At 41.5% G+C, this 25394-nt stretch overlaps 1 protein-coding gene and 1 long non-coding RNA gene across 2 annotated transcripts in view; both read right to left on the reverse strand.

The window, feature by feature from the left end:
* Nucleotides 1–3038: 3038 nt before the first annotated feature.
* Nucleotides 3039–25394, reverse strand: part of SYNPR (synaptoporin) — a 173285-nt gene continuing 150929 nt past the window's right edge. The window contains exons 4-6 of the mRNA XM_039546049.1: nucleotides 18952–19150; nucleotides 6405–6596; nucleotides 3039–4899 (exon numbers count right to left, since the gene is read on the reverse strand). Of these exons, the coding sequence (XP_039401983.1) occupies nucleotides 4615–4899; nucleotides 6405–6596; nucleotides 18952–19150 (676 nt within the window). The 3' untranslated portion in view covers nucleotides 3039–4614. The remainder of the gene's footprint in view (nucleotides 4900–6404; nucleotides 6597–18951; nucleotides 19151–25394) is intronic.
* Nucleotides 9938–12177, reverse strand: LOC120408898. Its single transcript, XR_005600997.1, has 3 exons — nucleotides 12082–12177; nucleotides 11170–11279; nucleotides 9938–10101 (listed from the first exon to the last, which is right to left on the reverse strand). It is a non-coding gene; the product is annotated as an uncharacterized LOC120408898 (long non-coding RNA).

The following is a 25394-nucleotide window of genomic DNA, read 5'->3' on the forward strand; positions in this document are numbered from 1 at the left end:
GGCGACCTAGGCGCTTGCCTAGGGCGCTAGGATTTGGGGGGCAGCATTTTCTTCGGCAGCGACCGCAGCGGCCGGATCTTCGGCCACCCCAGTCGCCACCGGCATTTAGGCAGAGGGAGCTGGGGCAGGGGAGCGCAGGGAGGGTCACCTGCAGCAAGTAAGGGGGGGGCCCGCACGCAGGGGGACTCCCTGCCCCAGCTCACCCCTGTCCCACCTCCTCCCCGAGCACACCGTGACTGCTTCACTTCTCCCGCCTCCCAGGCTTGCGGCGCCTAGGCTGATTGGTGCCGCAAGCCTGGGAGGCGGAAGAAGTGAAGCAGCAATGGCGTGCTCGGGGTGGAGGCGGAGCAGGGGTGAGCTTGGACGGGGGGTGCCTCAGGGTGGAGGGTGGGGAGCTGCCACGGGGGGGCGCCTCAGGGTGGAGGGGGGAGCTGCTGCAGGGGGGTGTGCCTCAGGGCTAGCGATCGGGGACGCAGGAGGGCGCAAGGTGGAAGTTTCGCCTAGGGCGCGAAACATCCTTGCACCGGCCCTGATTACTGTATAAGTTTTTTTTTGAGACTGGATATGTTGCTTGGTTCTATTACTAAGTCATTCCCTCAGTTCTGTTCTTCAGATGAAAATGTTTGCTTAAACTTGAAACTTAATAATGATACCTAGCCCTTACATGGCACTTTCATCCACAGATCTCAAAGCATGTTACTGAGGTCAGTATTATCCCTATTTTACAGATGGGGAAACTGAGGCACAAAGAGGGGACGTGCCTTTCTCAAGGCCACCTCTCAGACTAGGCACAGAGCTGGGAACAGAACCCAGATCTCTTGAGTCCCAGGTCAGTGCTCTAGCCACTAGGAAATGCTGCCTTCCATTTGTGTAGGCAAATAAGAACATAACGGCCATACTGGGTCAGACCAAAGGTCCATCTAGCCCAGTATCCTGTTTACCGACAGTGGCCAATGCCAGGTGCCCCAGAGGGAATGAACAGAACAGGTAATCATCAAGTGATCCATCCCCCTCTTGCCCATTCCCAGCTTCTGGCAAACAGAGGCTAGGGACACCATCCCTGCCCATCCTGGCTAATAGCCATTGATGGACCTATCCTCCATTAACTTATCTAGTTCTTTTTTGAACCCTGTTATAGTCTTGGCCTTCACAACATCCTCTGGCAAGGAGTTCCACAGGTTGACTGTGCATTGTGTGAAAAAATACTTCCTTTTATTTGTTTTAAACCTGCTGCCTATTAATTTCATTTGGTGACCCCTAGTTCTTGTGTTATGAGAAGGAGTAAATAACACTTCCTTATTTACTTTCTCCACACTAGTCATGATTTTATAGATCTCTATCATATCCCCTTCCTTAGTCGTCTCCTTTCCAAGCTGAAAAGTCCCAGTTTTATTAATCTCTCCTCATACGGAAGCCGTTCCATACCCCATATCATTTTTGTTGCCATTTTCTGAGCCTTTTCCAATTCCAATATATCTTTTTTGAGATGAGGCAACCACATCTGCACGCAGTATTCAAGGTGTGGGCGTACCGTGGATTTATATAGAGTCAATATGGTATTTTCTGTCTTCTTATCTATCCCTTTCTTAATGATTCCTAACGTTCTGTTCACTTTTTTGACTGGTTGCACACTGAGTGGATGTTTTCAGAGAACTCTCCATAATGACTCCAAGATCTTTCTTGAGTGGTAACAGACAATTTAGATCCCATCATTTTACAATATAGTTGGGATGATGTTTTCCAATGTGCATTACTTTGCATTTATCAACATTGAATTTCATCTGCCATTTTGTTGCCCAGTCACCCAGTTTTGTGAGATCCTTTTGTAGCTCTTCGCAGTCTGCCTGGGACTTAACTATCTTGAGCAATTTTGTATCATCTGCAAATTTTGCCACCTCACTGTTTACCCCTTTTTCCAGATCATTTATGAATATGTTGAATAGGACTGGGCCCAGTACAGACCCCTGGAGGACACCACTACTTACCTCTCTTCATTCTGAAAACTGACCATTTGTTTCCTGTCTTTTAACCAGTTACTGATCCAGGAGAGGACCTTCCCTCTTATCCCATGACAGATTACTTTGCTTAAGAGCCTTTGGTGAGTGACCTTCTCAAAGGATTTCTGAAAATCTAAGTACAGTTAGTCCAAAACACAAGTTGATTATGTTATTCATTTAGACCCAAATTCTACACTGGGATTTGCGAATGCAGACCCTGACAGTGCTGTCAACCTGCAATTTTATCATGAGTCATAAAAGCCCCAGCTTCTGGTGTGCTGTGCTTATGGGAGAAACTCAGCTTGTATTTAGAAAAGTAAGTTTCTAACCCTCATGGTTTTGGAGAAAAGCTTGAAAACATGATGAGTGCCCCCAAAAGGCTCAGAAAAGAGAAGGCAAATAGAAATAACCTCTCTCTCTCTATATATATATATTTTAAGCCAATCTCATCATTTTGGGATCCTGACCCATGATTTTTGAATGCTTGGAGCTGGCATCCTGGTGGAGTCCCATTGTGGTTCACAGGCTGCAAGGTTCCTGGATGCTGGGTTGGGACCTGGTACTGTGGAGGAAAAAAAATGGCCATTTAAAAGAAGAATGCTTTAAATTTAAGACAGGTCAGGACAGAAAGTCACAAGTCCCTAGAGAAAGTCTCTCCCTCAGTTCAAGAAACAGGGAGGCACCAAACGAAAGGGGCAAAGCTGGAAGATAAGGATCCCCTGCCCGCTGCAGTTCTTTGTTTTGTTCTGGACAATTAAACAACACAATATTGATGTATTAATGCTTGGAGAGAGAGAGACAAACACACAGAAATTGGACTGCATACATTAAAATTGGGTATTTTTATCTTGTGACACTGACTTACCTACCAGAAATGAATCACGTCTCCAAATATATGTCTGTACAATCCTTGTAAAAATCTTGGAAAATACTCAAAATGAGGATTATAAGGTCAAAACATAGTTGTTAAAATATTATCAACTTTTTGGTTTAGCGCAGGCTTATTTTACACTGTTATAATATCACCATACTCTTCAAATGTACATTGTATGCAATAACTTTATTAGGGTCAAATAGATATCACAATATAGATCCATCCACTGAGTAGCCATAAATTGGTTACAACAATCATATAAGACTATGCTGTTTTATGCTAAGATGCTTTTAACATTACAGCTCATACAATATTATAGACGGATACACTTTTATTTAGAAATGCAGATGATCAGTTTCAGTTATGATGCTGTGTTTCAGGCTTCAAACTGAGTAAGAAAAGAGAGTTTAAGGTGACCCTTTTGGCTACACAGAATCCCATGTACGGTAAGAAGCAAAGTCCAAATCCTCAGTGAAGCGATGCCAATTTACACCCGCTAGGAATCTGGCCTTTATATATTTTAAGATGAGTTTTTTTAGATTTTGCCATCTTCCTAACATTTACTGATAGCACCAAAACCGTTATTCAAAACCAGCATTCACCATAATGATGGACCAGAACTGTCATTTAATGATTTTCAAATAGCATAGATGGAAATATTTCCATCTGGAATAAAGGAATAATTACGCTTTATAATGTTGACTAACAACGGTCTATGTCGTTGCCATGTTTTGTTAAAATTACGCGTGCTACACGTGGCATATTTTTCACATGGTTTTGGTTACTGATATCTGCACCTCTGTTATCCTAATTAAATAAATACCTTTGTAAACATATAACACAGTAACTTGGTCCGTAGTTTTCACAGCTCACATTAAAAGTTTCACAAAACATCAATAGAAATAGTGATTTATAGAATGAATACTTAGCTTAGTTAACGAGAATAAAGATTGGTCAGGTACCGTTTATGCTACTGAATGCTCTTTCAAGGAAAAACATTTTAGTTACAAAGCATTCAGAACTTGGGTAAGCCATATACCCAACTCTGCAAAATATAGAAAATATACATACATTTTCTTAAACATACATTTAACAAAAAAAAAGTAGTGGCAGAAATTGAAAAATTCCATATACAGGGTCCAAAACATTCTGTTGGTGTGAAACTGCTTATTCATGCACTAAGTCACACGGGAATTGGTTAATCAAAATAATAATTTAAAAAATCCTCTGAAAAAAATATACTAAAAACAAATGCTCTAAAGCGTCACAAACAGGCAGTCTTGAAAATTTGGGAACAATGTTACATGCATCGTAATATACTGAATAATCTTTAGAAATCAGAATAAAACACTTCTGTTTTTCACCAAAATGCAGAAGAAAAATTCCATTCTACTTCATTATGTTATGCATATTACATACTACAGACTTGAGGCTACAAAATGCTTCTACCATTTTAGTACACATACAAACTACCATAAAGTTATCTATACAATACATACAACAATACTTACTCCAGTTCACCACCTGTGATGAATACATCATCATCAGTTGTCTAGTGACAAAAATAACAAACTAGCCACCACCATCTGCTTCAATAAGTATCATTAGATCTTTGATTTACATGACATACTCTCATGGAGTATTACTTTATTTAAACTTTCTTTACAAATCTGGTGCCACTGAAATCTAGTGTTGTTACACTGTTTACATATAAGGGATATAAGAATGCAAACTCTGTGAATGCTAAATTTGATTGGCAAATGAGGTGGGCCCACTCTGACTATAGCTCTGTTGCTGGCCATATTCACCCACCTGGCCATAGTTAGCTTGCTGGCCAAAGCCTGCAGGTTGGTTATATCCTCCAGTTGGGCCATAGTTGTCTTGATTATAACCACCTTGGTTATAGCTGCTTGATTGTTTCTCCATGGTGTCTGGAGGGTGCCTCTGGCCTGAGGAATGCCACCCAGTCTCCTTAAAAACAAACCAAATATTTCCTGCCCAGAGAATAAAGTTCAAGAATCCAAAGACCTAAACAAGAACCAAAGCAATTCATCAGTACAAAGGCCTGATTTTTGTGGCCTAATATATATATGTATGTTCAGCTTTATCCAATACACTTCTTTTAATTAAATGAGCCTAGGCTATTTAAAGACAACCCTTCCCAAAAGGCTCAGGAAGCTACATGCTCAGCTGTGAAACAAGGGTTCGTGTCTAGCCCAAAATAGTCAGGGACAGTGGCTGCAAAGCCCATCTTTTTGCCCAAGTAGCTAAACCAGTTGGGGTTTGAAGGGGATGGTTGTTTATAGGGGACGGGAGTTGCCAGAGAAAGCCTTGACTATTTTGTTGTGTTGGCGGTTGAAGGTTTTGCTGTTGTCTTTGTAACATTAATTAGTGTTAGAGGCACTCATGATTTGCTGAAACTTAAACTTTTCATGGGAACAGGCCAGTTTGACAACTTTCAATTCTTTTTTAATTTGTCAAAATGTTTCCCCCCCACCATTTTCTAAATGAACAGTTCTGCTTCTCGCTTTGAAATTCCTTGGCTTAGAAATTCAGAGTAAAAATTAAGTCAAAATTGAAACAAAATTTCAGTTGACCCAACCTGAATATGTTTGGATTATCTGTTCATGAACCTTGAGATTTCAACTTTTCAGCTCGATGTGGAGTGAGAAGAAAATGTCGAAATCTTGAACATTTTTTGTCAGGTCAGGAAGACTGTTTTCCTCCCAGCTCTACTTAAGACAAACACAGAGTGTTTATTTTTCAACACGTGATGGTAGATTCAAGCTGAAAGCAAACATAACCTTTGCTGCACCCAGGAAGTGCAGTGCGAGCGTGCACAATACTAATTCTGGTTTTTGTGTGTCTCATTCTGATGCTGCCGCTGCGACCACCTTTGTTGGGCTGTGGTGTTCCACCTGCAGAGCTCATTGCCGCTGAAGAAAATACATTTGGAGGAGACGGCGATATACAAGTAGAATACCGAATTATAGGTGGGGTGTATGGGAGGGTGCTCTTATGGGCAGTCTGGCTTAGATCCTGCATGGATGGGGATGAGCATCCAGATGGAAAGATAAGCAAAGGTGGAGTGTCAAAGGAAGGGAAATGGCTTGTTGGCGGCTCAGAGTTTAGCTAAGCATTGGAACCTTGGTCTGTAAGATCTTTGGTGCAGGGACCAAAGGCAAAGGCATAAATATTCCGCACATTAAAGAACCATACCTATGGGAGATACATTTGTAAAATCACACTTGTTTTATAGGTGTGTCCTCAATGTTCACTTTGAAAGTGAACTGACTGTTGAATGAAACTACCCGTGAGTCAGTCTATAATTTCTCTCCATGGTAACTATCTCCGTGAGGCAGCATTTTCAGTCAAATCATTGGCAACGTTTTAGGAACTTCCAGAGAAGTTGGTGGACCTACATTGATTTACAGCAGCTGAGGATGTGGCGCAATCGGCATGTTCAGAGAGCTGAAAATAGGTGCACACACTTTCATTGCCTTACAGAAAAAAAAATTAACAGATCTACTTACAACCGAAGTGTTTAAGCTTGACATAACGGGGCTGCGCACAGGCATGCATTTGTTAGACTGCTGTTTGCAAGCCGACATCAGTAATAGCACTTCGTCTGGATCAGTAGCAATCTTTACATCAGACAGTCCCTTTGCCCAAGCAGACGAACCCACCAGCCACAAGAAGGAGAAGACCACTGTCACGATGAAGTCCTGTAAAACCAGATGAGACAAAAGCATTAGATGGATGTGTCTACTGGGCAGCGAAGCATCAGAGGAAATGTATCAAAAAATCAAACTTCATACTATAAGACAGAAAGAGAGCTTTGTATTGCCTGGCAATAATCTGATGGTCTTAAGCCACAGCCAGAATTTTCAAAAGTGCTCAGTGCCCCCCGTTAGGTAGAGACTTTCAAATGAGCACAGATCCGATTTAAGTTTCTAAGTAAGTGGCCAGATTTTCAGAAGAGTCCATCCAGCCTGCTGGATGCTGAACTGTCTTGAAAAATCTGTCCCTCAGTGTCACAAAGCAGGCTGCTGGGAGGTGAGTGAATTTGTAAATCTGGCCCTTATTTAGATGTCTAGGTAGGAGCTGAACTCTTGACTGTCTGGCCATGCAAGCAGTTCCACACATGCTTAATTTTAGCTCAGTTACCATTTGCTGTGTGCTCAGCAGCTCCTTTGCAAAATGCTGTCACTGCACATCAATATTTCAGCTGAGCGCCATCTGAAACTGACTAGGCCTTCACTACCACCAGCAGAAACCAACCAACCAAAAACATTCCAAGGGCTTGGTTCTGCAAGGTACCACACACTATTACCTACTACTTCCTACCAATGTGAAGCCCCGAGAGAACGAACTTCAGGGCTTTATGAGTCTAATGAACAACCGAAACTGCGTTGCCCATTCTCTGTTACAGACATGCCTACACACACCTCTCACTTTTTACAGGAACAAGTGACCAAACTCTATTGCTACTGTGTGGGTCTTGGGAGGAAAAAAAGTGTTATTTTTCAAGCTTTTTATGTCCTGCTAAAACTAAGGAGCCATTCTACTGTCACTCTTCATCCCATCTGTCAGTCTGCAGCAGATGGTTGACGTGTTGCAAGTCTAACGCGCCACTCATTACACGATTGTGTCTTGGTATCCCACCATCTCCCGTGCAGGCTGCTTTCCCTCTCTTGCCCTCACCCCCGTCACACACACTTTAACATATAAGGGAGGTATGATTGGAAGTGAAAGAATGCAGTACAAAGTGCAGTATGGTGGGTTGACATGCAAAGCATAAGTGATATTTTAAATTTAGAGGAGGGTCATCGCCTCAGTCTCCCCCCTCCTTTTGATGCTGGAAGCCACTTAAATCCATAAGCCACCCTTACAAGAAATAAAGAAGAAGTGATTTCTTTACCCTCACAAACAGGATTAAATTTACTGCACCTCAATAGAATGCCAAAAGCTCGCGACTCTCTTTAATGGCAAACCTCCCTGACACACAGGTCTGCAGCAGCTAAATGGCCATGCTACGATGCTTTGATTTACACTGACCTCGCTTCTTGCTACCTAGAGGGATTCTCTTGAAGCTTGTGTTACGGAATTGATGACAAATATATCAACACCCAAGGGCTTCATGGTGGGTAAAAATGCTAGGCCTGAGTGCAATTCATTTAGTCTCAAGGACACCTCCAATGAAAAGATGTTATTCTTTGAAGCCTTAGCAGTAAAAAAACTCCAAATCCTAGCTCCTACGGGTATGGTTTAATGGCAAATATCTTCCTGAAAAATCATACCTGGGGCTGAAACTGCTGAGATAATTGCTACATTGACATTTAGCACAATTCACATTTTATTTACTGAGGTCCACTCTTACAGGGCCTGGCATGTAATCTAATTGCACATCACCATTGCACATCAAATGTCACATGGGTTCCAATCCAAGCCTTTTTTATTAAGCATAATTTGTTTTTCTTAATTCTGCCAGAATTTTAATACCTTGGAAATTAAATCAAGCTGAGGAAGTCAAGACTTTTTTTTTTAATAACACTGGGTAGAAATTTGAGGTGGGTAGAAGCAAATTGAGTGAAACTAACTTGATAATGAAGATTAAGCTTGCTAAGAAAGGAAAGCTTAACAACTGACAAAGCACTTCATGCAGTTGCCTCCAGCCGGAGACTTTTCAGAGCTAATGTAGTGTTCACTATGCATCAGGTGTGTTGGCTAATCCCTTTCCTTTCTCTAGTGTCATTTGGAACAAGAGCGGACAACGCAGTCAGCTGAAATGTGCTGGATTCCTGGGCTTCAGTTTGTCGAATCCTGTGTGATTGTTCTGCAGCTGCCCTGATGCTTTGGCCCTGTTTACAGTTGGGATGGGAATGTATTAACACCAACAGGTTTCAAGCTGGTGCAGGCTAAGCGTGGTTTGGTCAAACGTCACTCTAGAGCAGGGGTACAAATGGCAAGGCAGTCCAAGGTTGTAAAATGAGACCCCGATCTAGGGAGAGGGATACAGAAAAATGCCACTCCAAACTGGGGCACAGAGCATGGGGAGAAAACGTACAGGAGAGCAGGCACAACACGTGTGTCCAGCCAGAAGGGAAATGTCAGAAGGTGGGCCTCTGGGAACCAGGATACTGAGTCAAAACCCTTGCCCCATTCTAAATACCAGAGAAGGTGGATCATGCCAGAAGCCAAACAGTTGTCCACATTGCAGGCCAAAAGAGGGTAATACAATATGTGTTTTAATTGGCACCTTTAGCAGGCCACAGAAGAGAGGCAGGTCCCAGCGTCCCTGAAGACCAGGATGCAAGGTCCCAAGATTCTGAAGCCATGACTAGCTGGGTAGAAGGGAACAACCGTGTGAGTAGAACAAGCTTATGTCTACCAAAGGTTTGTCAGTCTGGGCTGACCTGTGTGGCTTTGGCTAGAATTTGAACCCGCTTTGATTTCAAGTGGGTTTGGGCTTCTGGCTGAATGTTCCCACAGCTCTGGGAGGAGCAGAGCTACAAGATAACAACGTGCTGAAAATAAAAGAGAATTTCAAGCTAAGTTATTCTGGGGTTTAATTCTTAGCATGAGGATTTCTCCTTGGTAGTGAAAGCCTGAGTTTCTGTATTCTAAAACAAATCTTACATTTTGAATGTTTAATATCCCCTGAGCAATTTTTTTCTTTCGAACAAAATCAGCATTTTTAGTAGCTATCCCTCAACAATGTCTACGGATCACTTCAACGTGTATTGTTGCATGGTTACTGCTCACTTCTCACTGCGAAGTTTCTCTCTCAAATCTCAGCTCACACACTCTGCTCTTTTCCTAGAGGTGCCATTGGAAAAGAGGCAAGGGCTGCACGTTCAGGGAAAGCACATATCTAGATTTGAAATATACTGTGCAGATCCAAGAGGGTAATGTTAAGAATTGTATTTAATATTCATAGCAAAATAGTTTGTTGTCTGTTTTTTGAGTTTGGCAAAAAAATTCCTCATTAGAGCACTTTTATGACATTTTATTTTTTTTCCAATGAAATTTTACATGATTTTTCTTTTCTATTATGATTGAGAAACATTTTGTTGGTGTCAAACTCGTGCCGCATTACTGTTTTTCAAATTTCAAGCTGCACTCGTTGTTGTGATGAGTGTTGCCACCTTCCACACTTCAGTGTTGTGGGAGGTCACTAAGTCAGATGGCATCAAGGGATACTTTGATGAACAGTAGCAAAATTTGTACCTATGTATGTTAAGATAGGCACAATCACATGGCAGACTTTAGAACATATGCATAAGAACGGCCATACTGGGTCAGACCAAAGGTCCATCTAGCCCAGTATCCTGTCTACTGACAGAGGCCAATACAAAGTGCCCCAGAGGGAATGAACAGAAGAGGTAATCATCAAGTGATCCATCCGTCTTTGCCCATTCCCAGCTTTTGGCAAACAGAGGCTAGGGACACCATCCCTGCCCATCCCAGCTAATAACCATCAATGGACCTATCCTTCATGAATTTATCTAGTTCTTTTTTGAACCATGTTATAGTCTTGGCCTTCACAACATCCTTTGGCAGAGCACAGCAGGGCTCAGGAAACAATCTCTTCCCCTTCAGCTGCATTAAAAAATGGCAACAAGCATTATAGAGATTCCTCTGGTATTTCTATAAGGTATTTGCTACCACTGGAGGCAAGTTCCTAATTTTTGTAACCCAGCAGTGTGACTGGGTATGGACAACTCTACATTTGGAGAAGGTTCAGGTCCAGATATGTGGCTGTTTTTCCAATCCAATCCTCCCAGTATTTGAAGGGACCCATCAGAACATTTTAGATTAAAAAATGCTACAGTTTTCATGGATATATAATTGTGAATTTTTAATTACGTACCAAATTAATGTTAATGAGCCACAAACCATCAATTCCCCATTTCTTTGTAACATCTCTCAGGTGACTGATTGAACAAAGACATTAAACGCTTGCTCTGCCTCCTTCAAAAGAACAGCCAATCATTTCCAGAATATGCACTTTCCTTCAGCCATACAAAATGCTCCTTGTCTGAAGACAAAGTCATCTCTATATTAGCATGTTCCAGTTTGGGGTGTAAAAGTTCTCCTTTGGTACAATGGGGATATAGTATTAGCCTTCTCCCAGCCTATGTCTTGTGTATTTAGACTAAATTCTTCAAGGCACAGGCAATTTCTTATGAAATAAAAGTGTAGCACATAGCACAAAGGGGCCCTGATCTTGGTATCATGGTTGAGGCCCTCTGGGCACCACTATAATTCAAATGAATGAAAAATAATAATGCCTACCAGCATTTCCCTTTGAGATGCTCCTCTTTACAAAAGATTTCACTCAGCTCTAAATTATAGCGAAACAATTAGAATGGACGTTCCACATTCTCTCTCATTGTTCTTAGATTCTATAAGGAAGCACAATTTCAGCCTCTGCTGAAAGGTTTGCAATGTGCTACGTAACTCGACCAATTTTTCAGACTACTTTTTGAAAAATGTTAACAAACCATTCAGAAAAGAAATGTACAGCCCCCTAATGCATGTGATCACATTCCTCAATGCCAAAAGTCACAGCTATACGTGTCTTCACCTTCCCTTTTGTTAACCTTTAAGAGAAGGAGGTAAGCCTATTTTTTTTTAAATTTCAGGTAGTACATTGGCTACCTGTTTTGCCTCCTGTCGTATAATACTGTTCTGAAAATACTTCCTGGATTGATGAATTCCCCCCACATAAATCTGACCATGCTGGAGAGACATCACTTCTAGATCTGGCATAAGGTTTTGTACAAGATTTAGATGCCTAGTGATAAGCAAAGGCTTGGAGCGGATTTGACAGAGTCTGAAAAATGATTCCCCCCGCCAGTCCGAATTGATGCCTGTCTGTTTATCAGCAAATTCTAGGGATGAGGAAGCCCCTGAACCAGAATATAAAGTTAAAGGAAAAGAAGTCCAGGGAGCTGGCTGTATCCTTATTGCCTTTTCACTGAAGGAGCTTGCTAGCAGGCTGCCATATTCAGGTATGGAAACTCACAAAGTGCTGAGGGATCAGCTAAGAGGAAAATGAAGGATTTCCAGACTCTGCCTTTTGCATGCAAGATGGGCATTTCTCTTGCCCCTGCCCAAAGTAAACCTGCATTTTACTTGTTTTAAGCTATGGCTAACTGAAGCTTGGACAAGAATGTAACATCTTTGAATAGTAAAATAAAATACCGGTAATCCTTCAGGTGTGATGGTTTAGCTTTATGATGATAAATCAGGTTAGTCTGGAGCATTAAGATTGTGACAGATACAGTTGGAACCTTCTTGGTTCAAAGAGACAATGCACATTCTATTCTAATAAAGCATGAAGTAAAACAGTCTTGTGTTTTAAAAAGGAAATCATAGAATCTCAGGGCTGGAAGGGACCTCAGGAGGTCATCTAGTCCAACCCCCTGCTCAACGCAGGAGCAATCCCCAACTAAATCATCCCAGCCAGGGCTTTGTCAAGCCTGACCTTAAAAACCTCTAAGGAAGGAGATTCTGACAAATGTGGATTGAAAATGTCACTTTGAAATGCACAGAATCCTTAAGATTATTGGTAGCTTTCATTTTTCTTTTAATTGTAAAGAGGCAGTCATTGTTCTGTGTATTTGTTCTCTGGATTTTTATGAAAATTCTTATTGTTTTCTAAAATACAGCAGGAGGACAAAATTTAAAAATATGCAGCAGAGGATATCTTGTGAAGAAGAGAAAAATAGACACGATTGTTTTAAATGTACATATTTGTAATTGTTACATACTATATGTAGAATACCAAATAACCTCCTGTTTGTTTTAATTATTCACTGAATTCCAGATGCTAAGGAAAGACTTCATCCTTTTACATGCGTATTTTCAATGAGATGTATCCACTGATCACTTTGCAAGTGAGAAGTCTCTCTTCAATTTTGTAGTCATCAGTATCAGTTTTCTAATGCTCTTATTAATTTGTGTCGTTATTGAACTGATTTGAATATTAAAGTTACATTCAATAGTAATTAAATGTATGTGATTTTTCAAGATGACCTATAAATCTCCCCCAGAAAACAGTAAAAGCAGATGAAGGCACAATGTATTATAGCTGTCACATTACATATTCTAAGTGGGGTACACATGGAGAAGCTTGTAAAGAAAAACAAGACGATGGATGATATGTACTGACTGACGCCGATTATGAATGTTCTCCCAAACAGTTTCCCATTCAGAACATGATGGAAATATCCCATTGCCTGCCCCACATTCCCAAAAGCTTTGTATGGCTTAATTGGATTGGTTACTATCTGCTTGCCAATGACGGAGACTATATAGCTTTTCAGTACGTTATTGAAATAGATGAGGCTGGAATGCATTAAGGTTATCCAGTCTGATTCTGATCTCAGACCAGTGTAAATCAGGAGCGACTCCCCAGGAGATAATGGAGTTACTCCAGTGTAATGTGCTCAGAAACAGGGCCATCGGCCTCAGATTAAATACCTGCCCTGAGTAATGGATGTCTCAGAAAATGACTCTCTTTTTGGTAAACCTCAGAATTAGACTCTATGCCCATTAGAGTCTAGGTCACCTGTGTAATTAATTCCTTTAAAAATATTCCTGTCTGTTGAATACTGATCCATCACTTGAATAGTTTTTCATTTACATTTGTTCCCCTACTTTTTCATTCCTCGAGATGGACCCAGATTTATATTTAGAATGTGCATGTTGTTTAGGATTTTGAAATAAAACAAAGTTCAGCTGCAGAGTCAAATGTGACTGATGCTTAGAATTATTATTAACAGACAGCTCAGTACATACTGTACATACATATTACATAAAAAAAACAACTATGTTAAAAGAACATTATGGTTGCAGAGGGAAGCACCCAAAAGTCGGGAAATGCCAGAATTAAGATTGCTCTTGTCCCCGCTTCCCCGTCTTTTGCTCCCTCTGCTCCTGTCCCCAAGTCCTGGCTCTCCTTCCAATCCCCACTCCCTCCTACAATCAGCTCTCTCTCCCATTCCTCTTTTTCTCCCATCTGCATTTGAGTCAGGTAGCTCCTGCCTTCTCTGCCACACTGCCTGGGTGGGGGCCTGCAGTGAGAGAAAGGAGAGAGGCTCCCTGCTCTCAGTTCCTGTGACGGCTATCACAGAGGCCAGCAGTCAGAGGGAACAATTACAAGGAAAGTCTCGAGCCTGCTCAATGGCTCTGTGAGGATAAGCCCAAGCACCGGGTGGTCAGTATGCAGGAGCAGACGGGGGATGGAGCATACTTAGTGCAGAAGGAATCTATATAAGATTCCAGGACTGTCATTGGGTGTCGCTCTGAAGCCCAGAATGCCTGTTGAGTCAGTGTGAAGAGATGAAAAGCACTGCAAGCTTGGCCGAGAACAATTTTGTCCAGGGTATCACCCGGATTATCATCCCCGGGACTTGCAGTCTGTTACTCTCCCATTTTAAGTTATCAGACATTTTGCCTTTTCAAATTACACGTGTACATGGTACAGCTACAGTAAGGTATGTATCTATTCTATGCCACGAGTCTTAGATCACTCAGAGATAACTCAGCCATTCACACCCTTAATCTACAGCTAATATGCAAGCAACAATTTCATTGGCTGTATGAAGGAAACTGCACAGATGGTGGATTACTTTGTGCCTCTGCCACACCTGTGTGTGACAGCCCAGGTTTTCAGATACTAGCCTTCAGACAATTTAGCTGTCAAGCGCTAACAAGTCTCTACTGAGTAGGTGCAAACAGAGATTTTTCAGAGGTTTATAACTTGGTCCAATGTGGGCATATTTTCAAAGGCGTGACCAAGCACAACCCTGACCCCAGGCAGTGCTAGAATATCTCAATAAAATGGTGATATGGATTTTTTTAACATGGAAAAACAATGTATTTTTCCATAACATCGTTTTCAGAAGGAATTGAACCATTAGCGCTGACACTTTTCAAAAAAGTTCAACCTTAGGCAGATGGAAAATTTCAGCGTGAATGGTTAAAATTTGGTAGAGTAATAAGTAACTGAAAACAGGGTCTTATAATGGAAACTTTACTGATAGGCATCACTACCTGCACTGTCTTTAGCATTATCATCAGACTGGCGGCAGAGGGAACTGAAATCTTTCGTTATTGGAAATATTTAATCACAATAATGTTTGATTTCTTACTGTTCTCTCCTTCTCAAGAAAATATAAGTAATATATATTACTTATATATATATATATATATTAGTAATAAATAAATAATAAATAAATTAGTAATAAATATTGCTTTTTCATACTATTTAAAACCTTTAATTACCAAAATGTATGTTATATGATTTTCTTGTCCCTGCAAGGAATTAAAATGTTGAATTTGTTCTATTGATACTATACTTCACATTAAATTAGGCTCAATGCGATTTGATTCATTGGCAGTGCTCCTGTTGTCTATTTCAGGGTTTCTGTCCTTTTTTTAAATTTCAGGTGACACAGCTTTTCCCCCATTTTTCCTGTAGAATTTATTTTAAAAATCCTGAAAAAAGCAAAAAGCAGCTCCCTGAAGCGTGAAGTTTAAAGGCGGGAGTAATCACAGAATGAACAAATGTTAATTCCAGAGTGAGAGTGAAGTTTAAAAGGGGTGGGGTTTTTTGTTCAAGGTCAGCTTGGGATCAAGGACAAGAACAAAGTGAAAACTGAAATTGTGATCATCTTCTACCTAATGATTCACTGAGAAGCAGGAAAAAATGCACTACAGAAATGGCACTAGGAGTGCCCATCCCCAGTGATTAGAGGAAATAACTGACAATTGGTCTATGTATCTCTAGTGCTGTGAACAGGAGGCCTCTTAGATTGCTTCAGCGCTGCCCAGAACATTCTAGAGTTGTAGAATAACTTTCTTCGGGAGGATCAGCATCTCAGGGATCAAAGATAGGTGTGTTACAGGCTTTTCACTGCCAATATTTCACCGTTACATGGGCTACATGGGCTTGTGCCATACAGGATGCTGGTTTGCACTTCTAATTTTCAGATTGGGAAGTAAACTCAGGTGATATGGGCCCTTGAATGAGGTCTGGCTGCACCTTCTTTTTCTTCCTTTGTAGATGGGGTGAAGGCCTGAAGGTGAAAAGAACGGAGACTGACAGGCCACTTGATTGCCGATGTTTTCTGCTTCTTTGTGCCTCACCGCTACACTAACTCTTTCAGGTAGAGACATTTTAAATTACTGGGTCTCATAATCACTTCTCTTTTCCACTGGGCTTAGTGACTGAGGCATTACTCTCATTTTCTCCCTCTCACTTGGAGAAGTGGTAGATTCTCCACAATTGACGAGGAGACGTGTTTCTGGCTGAAATGGGAGGGGCAGGGCTACTCGGTGTCGATTTGTGCCACCCATGTTATCTCTGCAATAGAGATTGGTCTCTTCAACCTGAAGAGAAGATTAAGTTTGTTTTCTTTGAAGAAACCGCTTCAAGAACTCTCTATTGCCAGCACCCAAATGCTCCCAATGAATCTCACTGCATGTACAAATTATTAATTTTATTATTTATTTATATTATGGCAGTGCCTAGGAGCCCTAGTCTTGGACCAGAGCCCACTGTGCTAGGCGCAGCACAAACACAGAACATAAAGACGGTCTGTGCCCCAAGGAGCTGGACAGATGGATACAGACAGACACGGGAGTACAAGTACTCAATGAGATAATAATTGTCAGAATAAATTGTAATGGTCACTATGCTCCCAACCATGCTGTGTAAATGGATAGGCCAGTTAAAAGTCTCACTGAATGATATTTCAACAGAAAAAAATCTCAGCAAGTTACTAGAAATTTTCTGAAATTTACATGGGTTTTCATTACTAAGACACCCAGCAAGATGTCATGCTACAGTGAAACTTCATAACCATAGTCAGCACCAACAGCTGGTTACATCTTTAAAACACTGTGCAAATAGACGGCTTAATATTTAGAACACCCTTATGAGTAATGTAAATGATCCTTGTTTTACAGACGGAAAAACTGAGAACAACATTAGCCACAGAAGCCTATTAAATGTAACCCCTGGACTCCATTACAATTGGTTAAAGAGAACACAGTGAATTAATACTACGCTGTTACCTGTGACGACTGCACCGTGGATTTTGAATGAATTTTGGAAGCAATATGGCAGTAATATTCTTAACAGTAAAATATCATGTAATAACAAACTACATGGTATTCTGAGATTTTAGTATCATTTTTCCACTCTCCTTATTGTAAGTTATTTTCTGTAGTGATTGCAGTTGGTCAAAAAAAAAACAACTGAATTATTTTCCACAAAACAATTGAAACCAAAATTTTTCATTTTGTTCGGCTTTTTTCCTGTGGAATATTCAGATTTTCTGATTAAGCAACTTGAAATAAAAATTTACTTCATTCAAATTAAATCAAATGGAATCAAAGCAAAAAAATTGTGTATTTCACTTTTTTTAGGGATTTCCCCTCTTTCTCCCTCACCTTTTCCAGTAAATGTTTTTCCCTCCAGTGTGAAAAGGGAAAAAAGGAGACAAAAACCCCAAACCCAAAACATTTTCATTTTTATTTCATTAGATGGGAACTGAACCTATTTTTTTTTATTTTAAATCAATTTGTCATGTTGGAAATTCTGAATGTTGCAAAAAAGTTGAATAGCTCAAAATAGACATTTTTTTAAAGAAAAACTTTTCACCCAGCACTAAAAAGATATTTATGCAACCTTCCCTTTTACTCTAGACATTTCCTTCAATAGGTACATCCCTTCTATATTGGCAATTTATAGTATTTTGCTTTTATTTACCTTGTGTTTTTATTATGCATGTAAAACTACAAGTCATTGTAGAGACAGTTCTGAACCAAATAGACTGGATCGCCCCCCTTCCCCCCTCCCCTTAATGAACTCTGGGGTATTTGAAATCCAGAGCTGAATTTTTTTTTCCCTTAAGCCCTTCTCTAATTGAATTGTTCTCCTCAGCCGTATGTTTCGCAACTCACCCCAGTGTATCCTTTTTCTCCTCTACAATCTTTGGAAGGAAGAATTCAATATGTGAATAAGGAGACAAGACATAAGTGGGTTCCTGTAAACACGTGCACATTCAGAGAACCAATTAAATCCAAGGGTAGCATGAGACTCAAACATGCCGAGATTATCTGAATAAACAGACCACAGGGCATCTCACGATTCATGATGCATTCAAGTGGGAATGGAACCCAGGAAGAAAAGGACCCTAAAAGACTGATTTATAATAAAGTGGCTATTTAATAGCCATTGATTTTTATTCTGACCTTGCAAGAATCAATCTTTGTAGAGAAACAACCACAGCTACAGTGCACTGAAGCAGGAGCTGCACAATGCTGTTACCTCAAATAGTGGGATAAACTAATACCCAGTGTGGAACTGTGCACCCACGGGGAACTCAGCACGGAGGACAGTGTGATGCTGCAGAACCAGCCCCAGAAACATTCCACAAATAATGTGACAAAACCCCATCTCAGGGAGCAAAATATTCCTAGCTGACTACACAGTAGCGTAGGTCCCTGTGGCATTCTCAACAAATCTACAGCAGATAATGATGTGGATGTAGCTGCTAAATCAACAAACAAGCTGTCTTCAGGGTTAAGCTTGGGCTCCAAGGCATCATTTTAGTGGCCTGTTAGGGTCACTCTAAGATCTGTATTGCTCCTAGAGATTTCTCTTCTCCCCCTGCTTTTCCACCTGCCTACTTCTTCCCGGCCTCAGCAATCTCTCCTTCCCAGACCATCCATTCACCACTTTCCCACATTCCACCAGTAGCTTCACCAGTAAGGACCCAATCCTGAAAACACTTACAACACAATTGAAAAGTCTCATTGAAGTCAATGGGCATAATGTACCACACGTACTCACAGGATTGAGACCAAATTATATTTATACGGGCCATGTGGTTTCCATCATCCCTCTTCTCATGGTCCTAACTGATTAAATCAACATTAAGCATGGAAGTATCAGAGTCAAGAGTGGGACACTCATCAATTCTCCAACAAGACAACAAACACAAGCACCAAAAATCCAATAGGAAAAAGACACAAAAGACACTGAAAATTCCCACTTACAATTAAAGGCCCCCTGTTGTTTTCACGATATTTGTTCTGGAAGAAAATGTAAACAACGGTGGCTGCCAAGGAATAGAGGAAGGCAAAGACCGCGATAGTGACGAAGAATTCCGCAGAAGAAGAGAAGTCCCCTATTAGCGAGAGCTTTTCTCGTCGTTTGCCTTCGCAGGTGGGAGCATCAAAATTCACCTGATGCAACCTAAAAAATCCAAGACAGGAGAGGTGAGTTGAAAAGGCCTAGGGATTTGTTACCTACTAGTGACATGGCTACATCTGAGCTGTGTTCTCATTGCTTTAAATGCTGACATATGTAGGTCTCAATCCTATAAACCCTTGTGTGTATGAGCAGTTCCACTGACTGAGTTCAGTGGAGCTTGTCACATGCTTAAGGTTACTCATATGTGCAAGTGTTTGCAGGATTGGGAACGTAATAACCTAAATTAAAGCCTTTAAATCAACTGCATCATAAACAAATATTAGCTTTAAGTAAGACCATTTCAACATTTTTGCACAAACATCTGAGATAATGGTGAAGTCCTGTAGGGAAAAGTAAAAATTACTCTTGTTCATCTAAGCAAAAAACCTCAGATTTTTCACTTTTACAATAATTAAGGAGAGGAAACATTATAAAACCGGGTGACTCTTGATTTCTTGAGAACAATTAATTCAGCACAAAATTGCTTGCAATCTAATCCAGAATGACAGACAAAGACCGTGCAATTTGCTGGTTTAATAAATCATTAAAGCAAGCTCAGGTCTTGCGTAAATTGCATAGTGCCTGGCTTCCAGTAGATCTTTAACTCATGACTGTGTGGTATGTGGCACTTTAACATAAAAGGCTTTCGAAATGTGGTTGCAGCAGAAAATCCGTGTGTGTGTGAGAGAGAGTGCACGAACCAGTCACTGCTGACTCAGCTCTAAATTGCACCAGCATTTCCCATGCAGAGGTTGTCCCCTCTGTTCAACCAACACCAACTTCCCTGAATCATGCTATGGAAAGATGTTTGCAAGCCCAGGAAGAAGCACATTGTGAGCCAACACCGCCCCCTCTCCCGGTTTGATGCACTGGGTTCTGTTAGCCACCACTAGCATGAACAGAGGTTAAGATCGGGACTGTGTGTGGGGGCGTTATTTTTAATATTAAAACTTCCCAACAAATGCCAGTTAAAAGATCGCCCAATGGTTTGGGCAGCCAATCAATCTCTCCTCGCCATTCTGCTCCAATATTATCTGTGTCATAGCTGATCCGGAACGCTGAAAAGTGTCAACTGGCACTCAACTCCGAATACGTATGTAGCTGAAGCATCACCGCCCTGTGGCAAGGACTCGGGTACCAAGTATCTGAAGAGATTCCATTAAGCAGAAAATCCAAGCATCGATGCCTCCATTGGCCTGGAGTGGCGAACTGTGGCCAGTGGGAGCTGTGATCAGCCGAACCTGTGGATGCGGCAGGTAAACAAACCGGCCCGGCCCGCCAGGGGGCTTACCCTGGTGAGCTGCGTGCCAAAGGTTGCCGACCCCTAGTCTAGACAGAGACCTAATCCCGTTAACTCAGTGTTTGATAGTAACTTGGAAATCAAACAGCATTAGAATGCAGGAACAGAGCACCAGGCAGAAGTGGTGCTGCACGATGAGCGGGCACAACCATGTCTGTAGGCTCTAGTCTTTTACATTTATAAATATCAAGAACAAAGGGGGTTCTGGGGTGATAGATATTGGGCAGTTAGAAAAGCAAATCTAATGAACACAATCGAGGAGCAGATTAAGGAGGGCATGACAGAGGTGCAGTTACAATGCTGAGGGACTAGGGAAGGTGGAGGTGACAGAGCTATTGGAGAGGTAGCAGCGATTTCCAAAAGCGGTTATGATCTGAAGCTAAGAAAGGGCTGAGCCTTATGGGAGACATTCCTTAGCACAGAGGGTAATTAATGTGTGGAACTGAGTGCCAAAGGTAACAGCAGTCATGAATATATTTCTAACTAAAGAGAATTAGGCCCTTAGAGGAAAACAAGATATCCACAGTATAAATCTCACAAGGTAGAGTAATGGACATTGGTGGATTGCATGCTTTTTCTTCTTCTAAGCCAAACAGAACCTAACTAAATGCACAGAAGGAACTCTCTCATTGGCCGATGCATAAAGATATTTATTTGCTGCAGACATATTCTTCAATGAGCTCCTGCTGCTATATCCTTGGTATGGCTAAAATAATTCATTTGTCTCCTTAGATTTCAGCATTCTGTAGATGTACAGTAACAGACGCTCTTGTCTCCCATCAGCCAACAAAGTCTGATTAAAACTGAACATATGAGAGAGATACTGAACATATATTCAGACAGTTATCTGACTTGGTTTTAAAGCTTCCTGTCTCTATTATGCATACATTTTTCATCAAGGCTTATTGTCTTCCCATGGAAAAAGAAAATATCTCCTTTGCTTATGTACCGTACCGTACCTATCCAGAAATAAGGACTTGATTCAAAGCCCATTCGAATCAACAGGAAACTTTGCATTGATCTCAGTGGGCTCTGGATGAGTTATTAAGCATGACCATCCTCTGATTCCACAAGCAGGTTAATTACATTTGTTAAAAGTGCTAGGCTGACATTCTTAGAGGGGAAATCCTTTATTTATCCATGGAACAGGGACTGCACAGTTAGCTGCTCTCCAAGCTTCCTTGATGGTATTTTGCCAATGTATCTTAATTCTGATCTATCCGGGGGGAACCACCACTAGGAATAGTTCACTCTCCAATGCCCATTTGGTCCTCAGCCCCTCTGAACCTGACAGCAAAGTTGCCAGTTATTTATCTAAGCTCAGTTTCCTGAATGCTTCTCTAGGAATTTATGGGTCTGAAATACTGCAGGAAATATTGTTATATCTCAAATATGACTCTGAGGCAACTGTGGTGATGTTTTAATGGCAACCACCGTGGGAGTTTGATGCATACATTTACCAGCTGGGCAGAGCGAAGGCTTTGTCCTCTAATGGGGAAGAATGAAGTTATTAAGAGACTGGCTTTGCTCTGAGGATCAGAGCCATCTGGGCAGTTTTTATGCTAACACCTGTTAAACAGACTTGCAAAGACACAAGACCATGACTTGTAAATTTCACTTCAGGCCCAGCATTAGCTTTTTAAGAATGATGGAACTGTGCTTAGTTAAACCATAAAAGCAACGAGGTAGAAAAAGAAAGAATAAAGAGGTAATATTAGGAGCCTGCCCACATTTTATCATTTTAAAATCTGTTTCTAGCCCTTTCTTTTCCTCTTGCAGTCCTGAAATAACATTTTGAGGCAATTAATGTGAGTAGCAAACAGCTGACCAAAGGTAAAGTAACTAAAGGACATGATTCTCATCACACTTAAGGGGCAGTCTGCAAAGTTTTCTCCAATGCATCTCAAGCTGGGTGCCTGATCCTCAGCTGGTGCAAACTGACTTCACATCACTGAAGTCTGACGATCTGGCCCTGAGTCTCTCAAAATGGTTTTCGCAAGCCTGATGGGATATTTGAAAACTAATTGATATAGTTTCTCTTTTCTACCCTCCATTCACCCTTACTGTGTCTTTTGCTCTGACCCATGATAGGCCTGAAGTTTTGGTTTTAAATTTCTAACCCCTGGATCTCTCTGGCAGTACCTTCCTGGCCAAGTGTCTTACAGGGATACTGGATACACTGTGATTACACCGGCCTTCTTTTATTACATTATTTTTACTCATGAGCGTCTATGTTTAGATTTTTCCAGCCCTTAAGGAAGGCTGCAGTAATTGGTGCCACTTGTGGCCACCTCACCTCAGCCCAAACAATCTATGGATCAGCTGTGCAGAAGGGCTCAAAAATAGGCCATGACTCAGCCCTAGCAGGAGGAAGATAGATGATCCTCACATACAGGTGGTTAGGCAGGATTACTACCATTGCAGGATTTGTTCTGGACGTTCAAAATCAAAAAAGAGTCCTACGAAAAATGGAAAGTAGGTCAAATTACAAAGTATGAATATAAACAATTAACACGAGTATGTAGGGACAAAATTAGAAAGGCCAAGGCACAAAACGAGATTAAACTAGGTAAAGACCTAAAGGGTAACAAGAAAACATTCTACAAATACATTAGAAGCAAGAGGAAGACCAAGGACAGGGAAGGCCCGTTACTCAATAAGGGGGGGAACTAATAACAGAAAATGTAGAAATGGCAGAGGTGCTTAATGACGTCTTTGTTTCGGTTTTCACCAAGAAGGTTGGTAGCGAATGGAGTCTAATGTAGTGAATGCCAGTGAAAATGAGGTAGGATCAGAAGAGGCTAAAATAGGGAAAGAACAAGTTAAAAATTACTTGGACAAGTTAGATGTCTTCAAGTCACCAGGGCCTGATGAAATGCATCCTAGAATACTCAAGGAGCTGACTGAGGAGATATCTCTGAGCCATTAGTGATTATCTTTGAAAAGTCATGGAAGACAGGAGAGATTCCAGAAGACTGGAAAAGGGCAAATATAGTGTCAATCTATAAAAAGAGAAATAAGGACAACCCAGGGAATTACAGACCAGTCAGCTTAACTTCTGTTCCTGGAAAGATAATGGAGCAAATAATTAAGCAATCAATTTGCAAAGATCTAGACGATAATAAAGTGATAAGTAACAGTCAGCATGGATTTGTCAAAAACAAATTGTGTCAAACCAACCTGATAGCTTTCTTTGACAGGATAACAAGCCTTGTGGATGGGGGGAAGTGGTAGACGTGGTATATCTTGATTTTAGTAAAGCTTTTGATATTGTCCCACATGACCTTCTCATAAATAAACTAGGGAAATGCAATCTAGATGGAGCTACTATAAGGTGGTTGTATAATTGGCTGGAAAACTGTTCCCAGAGAGTAGTTATCAGTGGTTCACAGTCATGCTGGAAGGGTATAATGAGTGGGATCCTGCAGGGATCAGTTCTGAGTCCAGTTCTGTTCAATATCTTCATAAATGATTTAGATAATGGCATATAGAGTACACTTATAAAATTTGCAAAGCACTTGAAACCTCTCCAAGCTGGAAGGGGTTGCAAGTGCTTTGGAGGATAGGATTAAAATTCAAAATGATCTGGACAAACTGGAGAAATGGTCTGAAGTAAATAGGATGAAATTCAATAAGGACAAATGCAAAGAACTCCATTTAGGAAAGAACAATCAGTTGCACACATACAAAATGGGAAATGACTGCCTAGAAGGAGTACTGCAGAAAGGGACCTGGAGGTCATAGTGGACCACTAGCTAAATATGAGTCAACAATGTAACGCTGTTGCAAAAAAAAAAAGCGAACATCATTCTGGGACGTATTAGCAGGAGTGTTGTAAGGAAGGCACGAGAAGTAATTCTTCTGTTCTGTTCCAGTCTGATTAGGCCTCAGCTGGAGTATTGTGTCCAGTTCTGAGCACCACATTTCAGGAATAATGTGGACAAATTCGAGAGAGTCCAGAGAAGAGCAACAAAGATGATTAAAGGTCTAGAAAACATGACCTATGAGGGGAGATTGAAAAAATTGGGTTTGTTTAATCTGGAAAAGAGAAGACTGAGAGGGGACAGTTTTCAGGTATGTCAAAGATGATTACAAAGAGGAGGGAGAAAAAATGTTTTTCTTAAACTCTGAGGATAGGACAAGAAGCAATGGGCTTAATTTGCAGCAAGGGAGGTTTGGGTTGAACATTAGGAAAAACTTCCTAACTGTCAGAGTGATTAAGCACTGGAATAAATTGCCTAGGGAGGTTGTGGAATCTCCATCATTGGAGATTTTTAAGAGCAGGTTGGACAAACACCTGTCGGGAATGGTCTAGATAATTAGTCCTCCCACGAGTGCAGGACACTGGACTAGATGACCTCTTGAGGTCTGTAGTGAGGCAGACTGTCCCACTCCCTGTGAGAGTGGGCTGCGGCAGGCCAGGGCACCTGAGCAGACAGGGAGCCAATCAGAAAAGGGCTTATTGTGAGCCAATCAGGGCCCAGTTTGGAGATAGCCAATCAGGGCCAGGCTAAGACGTATATAAAGGCTGCCCAGAGCAGGAGCAGTCAGTCTGTCCCAGGCCTTTGAGAGGGGAAGGTCAGTCTCCAAGGGTGGAGACTAGCACCATGGACAGCGCAGTGCTGGCCAGGACTTGCGGAGGCTAGAGAGCTTGAGCCCATAGCCGCCAGGCTGCAGGCCCTGAAGGGAAGGGCCTAGCGGGTGCAAGGGGCCGTAGCGGAAGCGGCCCAGGGAAACAGACAGCGGAAGGGGAGAGAAGGACAGCGAGGCTGCCACCAGAGGGTCCCTGGGCCGGGACCCAGAGTAGTGGGTGGGCCTGTGTCCCCCACTTCACTCCTTGCAGTACACCCAGCCAATGGCCATAGGGAGCGGCCATATTGCTATGCCAAATCCCTGACAAGAAGGGATTGGACTCAGAGGGCAGTTGGATATAGTGGCTGGGGTGTG

The sequence above is a fragment of the Mauremys reevesii genome, linkage group 7 (genome assembly GCF_016161935.1).
Source record: "Mauremys reevesii isolate NIE-2019 linkage group 7, ASM1616193v1, whole genome shotgun sequence".
Classification (NCBI taxonomy): domain Eukaryota; kingdom Metazoa; phylum Chordata; order Testudines; family Geoemydidae; genus Mauremys; species Mauremys reevesii.